Genomic DNA, 15,097 nt, shown 5'->3' with positions numbered 1-15,097 from the left:
ATCAAGGTTTGTCCCAATAATAATAATAATTATTATTATTTTTAAGTAGATTTTACATTAATGAAAGTCGGTCATGCCCATAAAAAGGGCTCATCTTGATCTTACTAACATTATCCGAGGGTTTTCGGATACAAGTTATGTAACATTTCCATTTCATTTGTTCCATTTCGTAAATACAATAATTAATAAAGTTATTAATTGATATTTTTTAAAATATAGGATATAGGATTAGTAAATATCATCCCAAAATTAGCTTTAAGCTTTATATATAATATCGAATATCTTTCATACTTGCGTGTCCGAAGAGGAGGTATTATCTCCGTACGGAGTAGCCAACGATCATGGCCACAGCTCTTTCATGGCAACCCCCACTCCAGTTAAGGCCGCGTCAATGGCGTCATCATCGCCGCCCGGCCATCCCCGTCGGGGCCTTCAGGCGCAGCGACTTCGACGGCTTTGCGAAGCGAATGGCCTCGGGTGAGGCCTGGAGGGACGCGTGGCGTAGCGCCAACGACGGCTTCGATCAGCTCGTCTTCGAGGCCAAGAAGGCCGCCGAGCGCCTCGACCGCCGCTACTCCTTGTCCAACCGCCTCAGCTCAGTCGCTCGCTCCGCCGGCGACCGCGCCCGCGACTTCGACAGGGAGTTCGAGATCAGCCCGCGGTGGCGCACTTTCTCCATGGACTTCAGCAGGAACTGGCCGAGGGTTTGTTCTCTCTCCCTCTTTTAGATTGGAAATGAAACTAAGATTTTGGAGTTTTATGCTTGGTAATGCTGAGAGGGTTGTGTAGGTCTTTCTCTTTGTTGTGTTTTATCAAAATGCCCTTGTTTTTCTGAATTGTGCGTTCTGCTTGTTTGGCAAGTAGTAGAAATCAATAGTTTCAAATTCACTTTTGTTTTTCCCAGCAAAGAAATAGAGATACAAATAATTAGAAAATTTTATCAAACACTCACTCATAAATGTACATGTTTCGTGTAATGATAAAAAAAACTGTATGCTATTTTGATGGCGGAATATACTACGATGCAAAATGTGTGTTCATTGGCACAAATGTCTTGAATCAAATTCAGAAACCATATTTCCACGGCGAACACTACTTTGAGAAGTTCAAGTACGCTTCTAATCTTTCGTCCACTTTAGGATTTGTCAAAAAGATATCTTTGAATAAAAAGAAGAGAATTATCCGGCTAACTGTCTTCCAAATCTTCAATTCAGAGGTCCGCTTATCCTCATCATTTTGTTGTGATGATTCTTCCTTTATGCTCAGTAGTTTTGAGAACTCTTCTTGTATTGCATATTTTCATCTAAATTGCTAGCTGCCTGAATGCCACAATGAAGTAATGATCTAGGATGCCAAAACTGATGGGAGGATGGATTGCTCCATTAGCAATTTTGATGTGTTTTCTTATGAGTTGGCACTATAAATTGCCATTTAGGGTTGGCAAGTAAGTTGAAAGCTTTGAAAGTAGATTTGAAGAAATGTTTCAAAATGGAATGAAGAGGTTTTTGGTGATGTAGGGAAGAAGAAAAAAAAGGATTTTTTGGAGGGCATTCAAGAGCTGGATTTTATTGTAGAGGGCCGAGTTTTAACGGAGGATGAAAAGAGGAGGAAGGAAGATATGTCTAACGAATTTGAGAAAGTTATTCTTCTTGAGGAAAGGAGCTGGAGGTAGAAATCTAGGGCCTTGTGGTTGAGTGAGGGGGATAAAAATTCAAATGATTTTCATAGGGTGGCAAATTCCCATTGAAGAAATAACTTAGTGGACTTGTTAGTTATTAACGGATCCATGTCTTCTGACTCTACTGAAATAAAGGAGCCTATAGTGCAATTCTACAATCAATTGTATTTCGAATAGTTTACTTGGCGACCAAAGGTGGATGGCCTTTCGTTCATTTCCATTGATGTGGAAGAGAGTAATTGGTTGGAAAGAGATTTTGATGAGCAACAAGTGTGGGAGGTGGTGAGGGATTTGAATGGTGACAAGGCTCCGAGGCTGGATGGTTTCACTATAGCTTTTTTCCATAAGTGTTGGGAGGTAAGGAAAGAGGACATCATGGCAGTTTAGAAGGAGTTTTATAGTCGACAAAAGTTTGTGAAGAGTTTTAATGCCACTTTTGTTTCTCTTATCCCAAAGAAGGCAGTTGCTATGGACATTGAGTACTTCCGTCCAATAAGCTTAGTGGGTGGGGTTTATAAAATTATTTCCAAGGTTTTAGCAATCAGGTTAAAATTGGTGTGGGAAATATTATCTCTAATTCATAGAATGCATTCATCGGAGTTAGACAAATTGTGGATTCAATGCTAATTGTTAATGAATGTTTGGATAGTTTGAGTAGATTTGGGAAAACTTGGAGTGATGTGCAAATTGGATTTGGAGAAGGCGTATGATCATTTAAAGTGGGAGTTCTTGCTCTATTTGTTGAAGAGATGTGGATTTGAGAAAAAATGGAGGGATTGGATAGAGCATTGTATTACTACGATGTAGTTCTCTTAATGGTTCACCATTCGGATTTTTTACTAGCTCTCAAGGATTGAGACAAGGGGATCCGTTATCGCCGCTATTGTTCGCGGTGGTTATGGAGGCATTGAGTAGGATGATGGCTACTATAGTGGATAGGGGACTTATATCTGGATTTTTTAGTGGGGTCAAAGAACAATAAAGAGTTGTTAAGTGTCTCATTTACAGTTTCTGGTGTATTTTCTTATGTTTTGAAGTTGTTTTGGAATTGAAGATTAATTTAGCAAAATCAAAAATCCTTCTTGTAGGTGAAGTGGGAGATGTAGAAGGGTTGGCTTGTATTCTTGGTTGTTGCTGATGAGCTATTTGGGTTTGCTATTGGGTGCTTCTTTTTTTTTTTTGGGTGCTTCTTATAAGGCTATATCTATTTGGAATGGCACTATTGAGAAAATGGAACATCAGCTGGCTATATGAAAAAAGATTTATTTATCTAATGGTGGTAGATTGACTCTGATCAAGAGTACGCTATCCAATGTACCTAATTATTTGTCTCTTTTTCCTAATCCAATGGGGGTGGTTAATAGGCTTGAGAAACTTCAGAGAGATTTTTTATGTGGTGGAATTGGGGATGGGTTTAAATTTCATTTAGTGAATTGGTCAAGAATTTGTACTCTGATAAAATTAGGTGGTTTGGGAGTTAGAAATTTGATTTAGTTTAATCGAGCTCTTCTGTGAAAATGATTGTTGCGGTATGCTACGGAGAGAGAGGCACTGTGGAGATTGGTGATAGAGACTAAATAATAAATATGATAGTCTAAGGGGAGGTTTGTGCTCTAAGGAGGTAGCAGGGCCATTTGGAGTGGGAGTATGGAAACTTATAAGAAGAGGGTGGGAAACGTTTTCAAAATTTGTTAGATATGAGGTGGGTGATAGGTCAAAAATCAGTTTTTGGCATGATTTGTGGTGTGTGGATAGTCTATTGAACATATCTTATCCAGACTTGTTTAGTGTTTCACGTAGCAAGGATGTGTGGGTTTGGGATAGCTTGCAGTTTCGAGATGAGAATATTCACTGGAATGTAATTGTTGTTAGACCGGTTCAGGATTGGGAGGTGGAGGTGGAGGTGGTCTTTCTTTTTTTGAGATGTATTATTTCAGAGTAAAACAAGGAGATGTGGATAGAATAAGCTAGAGTCCTTTCAAAAGGAGCAAGTTGAAGTGAAGTCGTTTTATGAAGTGTTAACTAGTTTGAATGGATCCTCTTTTCCTTGGAAGAGTATTTGGAGAGTCAAGGCTCCCTCACGGGTGGCCTTTTTTGTGTGGACAGCTGATTTAAGGAAAATATTGACGTTGGATAATTTGAGAAAGAGGGATATGGTGGTGGTGGTGTGGTGTTGCATATGCAATAAGAGTGGGGAGTTCATTGATCACTTGTTGATTCATTGTGAAGTAGCAAGAGAGTTATGGAGCTCTATTCTTAATCTGTTTGGTGTTAATTGGGTTATGCCTAGACGAATGAGTGATTTGTTGGTGAGTATGGAGGCCAGGTAGGGCGTAGCAATATTATAGAAGTATTGAGGTTGGCTCCATTGTGTTCAACGTGGTGCCTTTGGATAGAGCGGAATGCTTGGAGCTTTGAAGATGTAGAGACTTCAGTACTAGAGCTACAGAGGATCATGTTCAACACTTCATATACTTGGATATCAGCAAATCATAGCTTGCTTGTTTCTGGTTTTGCAGATTTTTTGAACTTTTGTTCATCTTTTTCTTATAATTAGGGGGTTATCTTGTATACTTTTTATGTGCTAAGGTTGTGACCTATTGTGCTTATTTAATGATATTGAATTACTTGTTAAAAAAAAGAGACTTACAGAAGATTATGGATGGGTAAGGTAGGTTTTGAGGGTTTTAAAAGATTTTCTGTTTGAAGCTAAAAGTTGCAAGAGTTTTGGGAGTTGTCATGCAGAATTTCTGGCGGTATTTTTTTTATTGATTGATTTTATTCACACAAAAATATAGAATTGTATATATAAGTGTATACGCGTATATGTATATACATATATGCAAATCTTACCATGACTAAGCCTATCCTCAGGGTACCACATACTGGGTATAGGAGTGTACTGTGTCCCCATACCATGCCATATTCCGGTTATGTCCTGTGAAAAATAGTTCAAGAACATTAACAAGTCTGATTTTGTAAGTTTTGAGGCTAATCAATAGTAAACTGTGCTAAGTTTTTGTAGAGTAGGAATTCAAAATGGTGAGGGTTTTATTGGTATAATCAAAAGATTCAAGTTCTGGGTTGATCCAATACAAGACATGCTTTGGGAATCATACCTAGGTGTAGAGTGGGAATTTAGGAATAGTGTTACAGGAGTTTAATAATTGGTTTGTGTCTGTCAGGGATTTCATACTGACTTTTGGTCTTTAACTAGTGTTCTTGTGTTATTGGGCTCTTACATTTTCTGACATCTATGTGAGCACTCATAATTGTGTTCCTTGTCATCTATGCAGTACAGGAAGCAGCTCAATGGTTTTCTGGATACTCCAATCGGAAGAAGTTTCGCGGTATGTATCCCTCAAAATTATGCTGCATGTTACACCAAGTGTAGATGGTGTTTTCTATGATGACTAATGTGTAAGTACAATTAACTTGATACTGCAGATGCCCTTGATTGGTGTAGGGCAGCCTTGTCATTTTTCAATTTGTGGCTATCTTACGATGTAATAGGTGTTGGGTTATATTGTTAGAGATAAGTGTTTGCTCGAAATATTCCTGTCAGAGTCCAATTAGGGTTTTTAAGGTAGGTTTGGACCGATTAGCAGCTATTAAAAGGTTCAGGGAAATCTACTTATTAAAAAAAAAAAAAAAAAAAGGTTCAGGGAAATCTGGGGTTTAAGGGTTTCAAAAGGTGTGAGAGAAGGGGTATGATGGTGGGGTTGTAAATGGAAGAAGAAAACACAGAAGAAATTAGTAGCTGTTCTAAGCTATGTAAAATTGGCATGAATGGTGTAAGAGCTGATTATAGGTTTGAAAGAATCATGAAGGTGCAAGAAATCAAGATAATAAACAAAGAAAGAAGAAATAATAAGAAAGAGGAGCTTACAGAGTCACACATTGACGAAATAATCCTTAAATCTCTATAAAATAAGCACCAACTCCATCAGAAATTTACAATCTCATTATTAGAAGAAAACCTTAATGTAAGCTAGTCCTAACCAACTAACCCTCAGATCAAGTAAATCTTAAGCATACACATCAAACCCTACTTAAAATAAGGAAACAAAACTAACAACTATTTTTTTTTTTTGATAAGTAAATAAAATTCAATAAAAGTGCAATGGGTACAACCCAAGAACACATACAACTAATAAGGCCCAAACAACTACTTGGAACACTTAAACCCTAAACCAAAAAGAGTTTTTAACTGGCATGAGACTCTTAATTTGACATAAGGCACAAACCTTAGTCTTGGGCTTCAAAATTGGGTAAGTTCTTTTCTAAACGTGCTAGGGCTGCTGTATCAATTCTACCGCTCTGAAAAGAACCTGACTCCACCGAGTTTGGAGCATAACCAAGAATACCATTTCCATAATCAATGTGCTTTAAGCGAGTTAGAGAGATCCACTCTCATGGAAGAGGTGAATTGGAGGCAAAAATCTAGGGCTTTGTGGCTGAAGGAGGGTGATAAGTGTACGAAGTTAAAGTGACCCACTCCAACAAGAGGAAGAACTCCATTGTCTCCTTGTTGATTGATGGCACATTTTCTACCAATCGGGTGGAAATCAGTGAGCACATTGTTTAGTTTTATAAAAAGCTATATACTGAGCAATTTAGTTGGTGGCCTTTGGTTGATGGTCTTTCCTTTGATTCTATTGGTGAGACTGAGGCTAATTGGTTGGAGAGAAAATTTGAGGAAAGGGACATGTTGGAAGTAGTGAAAGCAATGGATGGAGACAAGGTGTGGGGACCTAACAGCTACTCTATGGCGTTCTTCCAACCTTATTGGGAAGTGTTAAAAGGAGACATTATGAAGGTTTTTCATGAATTCCATGCTAGAGGTAAGTTTGAAGGGAGCCTTAATGCTACTTTTATCGCCCTCCTCTCAAAGATTCCAGTGTTGTTGATCCCAAAGACTTTCTCCTGATTAGTCTTGTGAATGACATTTACAAAATTATTGTTAAGATTCTAGCAAACAGGCTCAAGATGGTGTTGGAAAAGATTGTTTCAAAGTCGCAAAATGCTTTCATTCGAGGTAGGCAGATATTAGATCCTACTCTTATTGCTAATAAATGCCTTGAAATGGCCCTTGATAGTAGATGAAGATCTGAGGAGTCGGGCATTCTTTGCATCCTAGACCTATAAAAAGCCTATGATCATATTAATTGGGATTTTCTATTGTACATGCTAAGAATGTGTGGTTTTGGGGGTAGAGCGGGTTTTGTTGCGAAGGGTGCTGGAATTGTTGACTAGCTGAGGCGATTCGTTTGGGTGTGGTCCAGCTAAGGAAGTTTGGCAGGAAGTTCTGTTGTGTTTAATGTGATGTCTTTGGCGTGAGAGGAATGTTTGGAACTTTGAAGACGTAGAGACATCGATGTTAGAACTAAGGAAATGCTACAAACATTGTTCATGTGGAGAGAGAAATTTCAGTTTATGCATGAATGTTCTTATTTTGAATTTATAGATAGGTGCTCTCTTTTTTCTTTGAATTAGGGGTTTCTTGTATACGTCTTGTGTACTATGGGTTGCGCCCCTTTGTGTTTCTTAAATATACTTATAAAAAAAAAAAAGAACCAATGAAGTTGTTACTTAACACGTTATATCTATGGATAGCGACACATCATAGCTTGAGTGTTTTTAATTATGCAGATTTTTTGAATTTATTTTCTGTTCTTTCCTATGAGGGGTTTTCTTGTATACTCCCAGTGTGCTAGGGTTGCGCCCCTTTGCGCCTTATTACTGAAATGACATTACTTATAAATATATATATATATCTCACATTTTGTTTGCGGATGATACTTTGATTTTTAGTGGGGCTGACCCAAATCTCTTTCGTCATTTGCGATGCTTGTTTTTATGTATCGAAGCCATCTCAAGCTTGAAGGCCAATTTGGCTAAGTCATAATGGCTTATTTGGGTAATGTTTCTGATGTGGATGGGTTGGCTGGCACTATGGGTTGTGGGGTTTTCCCTTTGCTTTTGACATATCTCGGTCTTCCATTGGGGGCATCCGACAAGGCTAAGTCTATTTGGAATGTTGTCGTTGAAAAGATTGAGCATCGGTTGGTTAGTTGGAAAATGATGTACGTATCTAAGGCCGGTAGGGTCATCCTTATTAAGAGTATACTTTCCAATTTACCTATGTATTTCATGTCCCACTTTCCTCTCTATGTGGGTGTTGCTACCCGTATTGAGAAGTTTCAACGTGATTACTTATGGGGTGGGCTAGGCGAAGAATTCAAATATCACCTGGTAAGCTAATCCAAGGTTTGTTCTCTGGTCTTGGAGGGAGGGCTGGGGTCCGGAACATGCTGTTGTTTAATCGTGCTCTCATAGAAAAATGGCTTTGGCGTTATGTGCATGAGAGAGATGCTTGGTGGTGGATTCTAAATTTGGTAGTTCGTGAGGTGGGTGGTGTTCTAATGAGCCTCTTAGGACGTAGAGTGGGATTATGGAGGAATATTAGGAGGGGTTGGGGGAAGTTCTCCAACCATACTAGATTTGAGGTAGGAGATGGCTCCAAGGTTAGTTTTTGACATGATCTGTGGTGCAGGGAGTTAGCCCTTAAGGAAGCCTTTCCAGTTTTATATGACTTCGCTTGTGCAAAGGATGCTTCTGTCATGGCTCACTTGGAGATTTTGGGTGGTTCCAATCAATGGAATGTAGGCTTTATTAGAGCGGCTCATGACTGAGAGGTAGATGTCTTTGCCTCGTTTTTCAGGATGTTGTAATCAGCTAGAGTGAGACGGGTAGGTCCATAGGTGAAGACAAGCTTTGGTGGGTTACTTCCAAAAGTGGTTTGTTCGCTGTTAGATCCTACTACAACGTCTTGGTTCGTAATGATAGCTCTCATTTCTCTTGAAGAAGTGTTTGGCGGATTAAGGTTCCTTTGAAGGTGGCCCTTTTCGCTTGGTCGATGGCCCTAGGTAAAATCCTTACCATGGACAATCTGAGGAAACATGTCATCGTGGTTGATAGGTGCTGTATGAGTAAAAAGAATGGGGAGTCCATGGACCATTTTCTTCTCCACTGTGAGATTGCTGAGGCCTTATGGGACGTTTTCTTCAGTCGATTTGGATTGATTTGGGTTATGCCTAGACGAGCAGTCGACTTATATGCATGTTGGTAGACTACTGGTAGCACTCAGAGTGCTGCTGTGCTGAAGATGGTGCCGTTATGTCTACTGTGGTATCTATGGAGGGAAATAAATGACAAAAGTTTGGAGGATCAGGAGAGGACTATGGAGGAATTAAAGCTTTATTTTTTATACTCTGTATCTTTGGACAAGTTCTTTTGTTTCTTCTTTAGTGATTTGTTATCATGACTGCCTTGCTCTTTTCTCCTTCTAGTTAGGTATTTTTTCTTGTATACTTCCTATGTACTTGGGGCGTCTTATGCTTTTAATGATATTTCGATCACTTGTATATATATATATATAAAATAAAAAAATAAAAATCAATGTGCTTTAAGAGGAATCTAAACATGCAAAGGCTATTGCGTCAATTCTCCATCTTTGAAAAGATGTGACTCCACTGAGTTTGGAGCAGAACTAAGAATGCCATCTCCATAACTATTGTGCTTTTGATGAATGATCCCACAGTTCTTTTGAGCTTTATTGGTTGCAAGTCTTTGGTCGGAACATTCTTCATCTAAATATCACCTTGCTTAATTGAGTAAGTATTGTCATAGCCACAATGTTGTGCCTTCTTATAAAGTAGCCATGGTTGCCTTAAAACAAAATGGTGCCCTTCATTGGAAGTATGCGGAATTATGCATTCTCAATCAACCCTCCAATAGAGTAAGAGACCAAGCATCTTTCATGAACTTTCAAAGAAGTGTTGTCACATAACTCCTTCCTATTTGGGGTTCTCCTGTATACTCCATACGTGCTAGAGTTGCTCTCTTCTATGCTTTATTAATGATATCGCATTACTTGTAAAAAAAAAAAATTGCTGTCACATTACTCCCATTTGAATTGAATTGGAAATTACTACTCCTTTGCCAATCTTCTTTGTCACCTTAGTCAAAAAGGGGTGTTGAAGCATATGTTGTTGTTCATCATCACTAATCTCACAAGGCAATTTTCTCACACTTGTTTTGCCTTGTGATAGCATTAAGTGTCTCTACACTTCGTCTCGGCCACACTCACACCAACATAGGTAGAAATTGCAAGAAAAAAATCTTAACAATTTATACAAAATTGATTATACAAAGGAAGATCAAGGTCCCTTAGGAAACACTCAGTTGTGATCCTTAATAAATGCAGCCCAACCAAGGCTTTTTCAAGGATTTCAAACAACCCTAACACTACCCAGAAATACAGAATGCATGATACCCCTGCTTATTTTGAAAACTCGAACAACTAATACCCCTTCCTCACAAATGAACTCAGAATGACAGCTTCCACATAAAATATACTCGAATACCCCATTGCAAAACCAGAAAAGAAAGCTAGGCTTTTGTCATTGCCAAAAAAACCAACAGACAACTAAGAAACGTTAGGACACACCCACACGTGTCAACGGGGGTTTGGGGTCAGAAATTTAATTCTGTTTAATCGAGCTCTCTTGGGAAAGTGGTTATGGCGCTATGCTTTTGAAAGAGGGGCTCTATGGAGAGCGGTATTGGATTGTATATATAGCAGCTCGTGGGTTGGGTGGAGTTCTAGTGAGGTTAATGGGTCATTGGGGTTGGTCCATGGAAAAATATCATAAAGGGTAGGGGAAGTTCTCTAGATATGCTAGATTTTGAGGTGGTGATGAATATAGTATTGGATTTTGGCATGACATGTGATGTGGGGAGCCTTAAGATAGCTTTTCCAGAGTTATTCAGTATTGCTCACTTCAAAGATGCTTTTGTGGCAGATCACTCACAACTTTCTAGTGGCTTATTGTGAAACATTAATTTTATTAGAGTGGTGGACAATTGAGAGTTGGATTTTTTTTTTTTTTTTTTTTTTAAATCATGTTTTTCAATTTGTTGTATTCCATCAGACTGAGACGGGGTGGTGAAGACAAGTCTTGTTAGGCTCCTTCCAACAGAGGGTTGTCTGATGCCAGATCGTTCTATAGTGTCATAATTCCCCATGATAACAATCCTTTCCTTGGAGGAGTATTTGAATAAGGTTCCATTGAGAGTTGCGTTCTTTGCTTGGTAGGCCGTTTTAAGGAAGATCTTTAATATAGATAACTTAAGAAAACAACATTTCATAGTGGTAGATTGGTGTTACATGTGCAAGAAGAGTGGAATCTATAGATCACCATCTACTCCATTGTGAGATTGCTAATGTCTTATGGAGTTCTACTTTCAGCCTTTATGGGTTAAAGTGGGTCATGCCTCGACGGGTGGTGGATCTCTTCACATGTTGGAGAGGGCAGGTTGGTACTTTTCAAAGTGTAGTAGTGTGGAAGATGATCCTTTGTTGCTTATTGCGGTGTATCTACAGAGAGAAATAATCGTAGTTTAGAAAATTGTGAGAGATCGGTGGTGAAACTGAAGACCTTCTTCAAAACCCTTTACTATTGGATAGTTGCTTATGACTGCCTTCAAAACCCACCCCATGTAGTTGGGAACTAGGGAAATAGCTTGTTGATATGAGCAGAGACATTGTACTAGTAACTATATCCAGGGAAAGTAATACTTTAATATGTATTCCTTGTTGTCTCTTTGTATGTATTCTGGATGTTGGTTATGCAAATTTTTTGTTGCCTCACTCAACTTTCTTGTTTTCTTTTTGTAGACAATTTTCTTCCTCTGGTTTGCATTGTCTGGATGGCTTTTTCGGTTCTTGATATTCGCAACATGGGTACTGCCATTTGCTGGTCCTCTTCTCATTGGTGCTATTGCCAATAACCTCGTTATAAAGGTATTACTGCTTGTTGTTCTACTTTTTCCTGTGAACGTGGATGCATGTGTGCAATTATAATTTTAATATTATTTTAGTTGCAATTCTTTCTTAGGGTGCGATTGGACTAGTTACGTTATATGTCATTATCAACATTGTGCAATTAGCTATGAACTGTTTGTCAGTTTCTCCTTGTACCTCATATCCTTGAAAACATTTTAGGATAAAAGTCCACCGTGATCAGATAACCAAGTGACCATCTTTCAAGCTATTGGTACCATTCCACAGAAATTGTGACCTTTTTTATTGGTATAACTTTTGCTCCTTCTATGGTCCAATCAAAAGCAAAGTCCTTACTGTATTTTTCTTCTAGTGGCATATGTGCCTTTTTTGTCCTGATCGATATTAGTTGATATATGGGCTAATGTTGTAAGACTTTTGCTTAATTGTTTTGATTTCAAGATTATAATGGTTATATTGAACTTTTGAGTTTCTTTCAAAGAATTAATTTGTTTTTGAAAAATGCTAACAGGTGGAAATAGTTTTCACAATGCTGTTGCTTGTTCTTTAGGTGAATATCTTCCTTATTTTGTTTTTGCTAGGAATTTATATATTGAGATGAGACGGAAGTAGGCGAGCTAGATATTCTCTTCTTGATCTCTTGGAATGCTAATAACTTTGCACTTGCTAACTGAGCCAATGGTGTGCGGAACCGCATTTGCACTCATTTGGGTTGTATGGTTTGTCAAAACTACTGCTTAAATCAGACATTCTTCAACTCATTTCCATGACTCCTGAATCTTAACAGTTGTTATTTACTATATTTTCAAGACCATTGCATATGGAACATAACTGTCATCAGGCATCATAAAATGATTCCTTAAATTTTTTGGGTTATTCAAAAATATAGGAACTGTATTAGAATTTTAAGAGGTATATAGAGTAACTCGCTGGCTGCAACCTATTGTTTTATTTTTATTTTTATGCATCACTTTGTTGCATGATTCAATATTTATTATTTGCTGTACAGTTATTGGAACAGTTTTCATGAATGTAATAATAAATGTCATGAAGCTCTAGAAAGTCTTCTTGGTTGAACAACTTTGCATGATAAGTGGCCTAAAACATTGGGAATCCTGATTTTCAGATTGCATTCACTTAAACGAATTGAATATTGACACGACTCGCAAACTTAACACAAAATTGGTGGGTTAGGATTGAGAAGTCTGACTTATTTAATTAAATGAGTCGGGTTAAGGTTGACCTATATAGTCTTATACACATGCGTCAACACGTTCCAGACCCAACACACGAACGCGAATTGCCGCCCCTACATTCACTATTTTGTTGGTACCCTTTTCTTGGTGTGTTATGTGTACTATTGAGCTTATGAATTTCTTATCGTCACCAAATTTGGTACATTTTATTTGTAACCTATGGTCAACTAAATATGGAAACAAACTAGCTGATGTGTCATTTTGTACAAAACTTGGACAGGGGGCTTGTCCAGCTTGCAAGAGGCAATTTGTTGGTTACAAGAATCAAATAATTCGCTGCACAGGCTGTGGAAACATTGTATGGCAGCCGAAGGGGGACTTCTCCAGAGGTGGCAGAGACAACTCTACTTCAAAAAAGTCACAGCCTGAGATTATTGACGTTGATTTTGAGGAGAAATGAAGGGATTCCCAAGTGATGGTGCCACGGTGGTTCGCTCTTCGTGGACGTTGTATACAGAGAGCAAAAGGAACGCATACCTTCCAACTATTTAGTCTGGTTATACTTTTCGTGTGAGTGTTAATTCTGCCCCCTGCTATTTCAGAGCGCTTATAGAAATTGTTGAATATTGTCAATCTGTATATCGTTCGTTCTTTTCACTAGGAATACAACAGCCTCTCGTTCCTTACAGAAAAATCTTCATATTGATGGTAGGCAGTTTTATGATCTTAAGGGAATCTGGTCAGGTTAGCCATTAGCTTAGCAAAATGAATCTTTCCAAAGTTAAAAGTTTTAGATATTTATGTTTTTTAGCTGTATCAAGAAGTCTGGTTCTCATTGGACCTTCAAGAACTAATCTAGTGAAAGTGTTCTATTTGTGAATTTTTTGGGTAGATTTATACCAAGAAAAAAGAGAGTTCTTTCAGAGCTTGACCTCTAAAAATGATTTTTTTTTTTTTTTTTTCTGAAAGTAATTTTTGAAAAAATTTAATATACTCCCGATTTTTCATCACTTTTGTAATTATATTTGTAATTATACTAGGGTTTTCATTTCTTGTTTTTACTCACACTTATTATTAAACTAAGAATATTTATAAAAACATACCTTATAAAATTATTACACCCTTGATTTTAAAAACCACGTGTTTTAAAAAGGTTTTATTATTTGAGATATTACAATCTTTCTCTTCTAAAAATTTCGTCATCGAAACTCAGCTTTGTTTTAAAACGAAGTTAAAAATACCATCCGATACAACCACAACAGTGAACATAAAGCAAATAAAAGATATTAAAGTACTCTCATCAGTCATCAATAAGTAAGTCAACATAAGTCCAACAAAATTAGCACCCATGTGCAAAACATAGCTAAGGATCAGCATAGTCTAAGTCAACAGCCCCAAAAATCTCGGCCAACAAAAATGTATGCATGGTGGAGTTAGTCGATGATAACACCTGCCGCTACGACTCGTGGTCATCGTCACCCTTGTCCTCATCTTCTCCCATGCGAAAATTTCACAGCTCCGACACAATTATCTGAACCTCTTCTAGAATCTGGTGATCCCGCAACATGTTGTTAGCTACTCTCCTTCGCTCTGCGACGAACGGGACAGGTTGCTCCCTGACGAGCTACTAGACTTGACCCACGCGCTCCCTTAGCTGGTCCAACTATCTGGCGAAGAGCTGCTCCATGCCCCTATCCATGTGACCGATGACCACACGGTCAATCTGGGAAGCGGTCCATGCGCCTATCCATGTGAGTGAGAATTCAAACTTATATATCATCGACAACTTGATGATAGCTTCTAATCAACAACGACAATATTTGTTGTTGTCGCTGAAAAGCTCCATATCAACAATGACTTTCTCAGTCATCGCTGATATGCTTTTATCAACGACGTGTTGTCTCATGTGCCTCATTATTAACAACAACTATAGTCTTCATTAGGGGTATACAAGTGGGGCGGTTATTAACCGCTAACCGAGCAACCGGGTACCCCGGTTGTGGTTACATGTTATAAGGTTTTAAAAACCGGTTAATAACCAGGTAACTGATTTATATATATATATTAACAAGAAATGAAAAGAGATGAGAGAGTTTGAGAAAAAATGATTCTCGTTGTATTGAAAAGCACTGAGTGCTATAGGTTTAAATAACGAATACAAGAGAATAAAGCTACGAACAAAAAAACTAACAAAGAGAATATTTACACGCCAACTCATCATAACTAATTTACAGAATATATTCAATCCAGCAACAATAAAACCGTCGCTGGAATCCAAGACCATCTAGAAACTTCTGGAATAGTGCTGACTCGATTTATGTAGATACCGTGTGATCGTGATACTCCCCCTCAAGA

General features: G+C 38.2%; 1 protein-coding gene across 1 annotated transcript; it reads left to right on the top strand.

Annotated features, from left to right (window-relative positions):
- Positions 1–225: 225 nt before the first annotated feature.
- Positions 226–13,622, top strand: LOC133870441 (uncharacterized). Its single transcript, XM_062307566.1, has 4 exons — positions 226–704; positions 4,975–5,028; positions 11,421–11,546; positions 13,023–13,622. Exons 1-4 carry the CDS (start codon positions 342–344, stop codon positions 13,200–13,202), a joined length of 723 nt encoding a protein of 240 aa, XP_062163550.1. The 5' UTR covers positions 226–341; the 3' UTR covers positions 13,203–13,622.
- The last annotated feature ends 1,475 nt before the right edge of the window (positions 13,623–15,097 follow it).

The sequence above is a fragment of the Alnus glutinosa genome, chromosome 6, assembly GCF_958979055.1.
Source record: "Alnus glutinosa chromosome 6, dhAlnGlut1.1, whole genome shotgun sequence".
Classification (NCBI taxonomy): Eukaryota; Viridiplantae; Streptophyta; class Magnoliopsida; order Fagales; family Betulaceae; genus Alnus; species Alnus glutinosa.
The sequence above is the reverse complement of the archived record's forward strand: the minus strand, read 5'-3'. Positions and strand labels throughout refer to the sequence as shown.

Bases quoted from the DNA above. Each gene is read 5' to 3' on its own strand.
- LOC133870441 (XM_062307566.1), top strand. From the start codon at position 342: ATGGCCACAGCTCTTTCATGGCAACCCCCACTCCAGTTAAGGCCGCGT. The intron at 705-4,974 runs GTTTGTTCTCTC...TCATCTATGCAG, and splicing joins TCAGCAGGAACTGGCCGAGG to TACAGGAAGCAGCTCAATGG. The intron at 11,547-13,022 runs GTATTACTGCTT...AAACTTGGACAG, and splicing joins CCAATAACCTCGTTATAAAG to GGGGCTTGTCCAGCTTGCAA.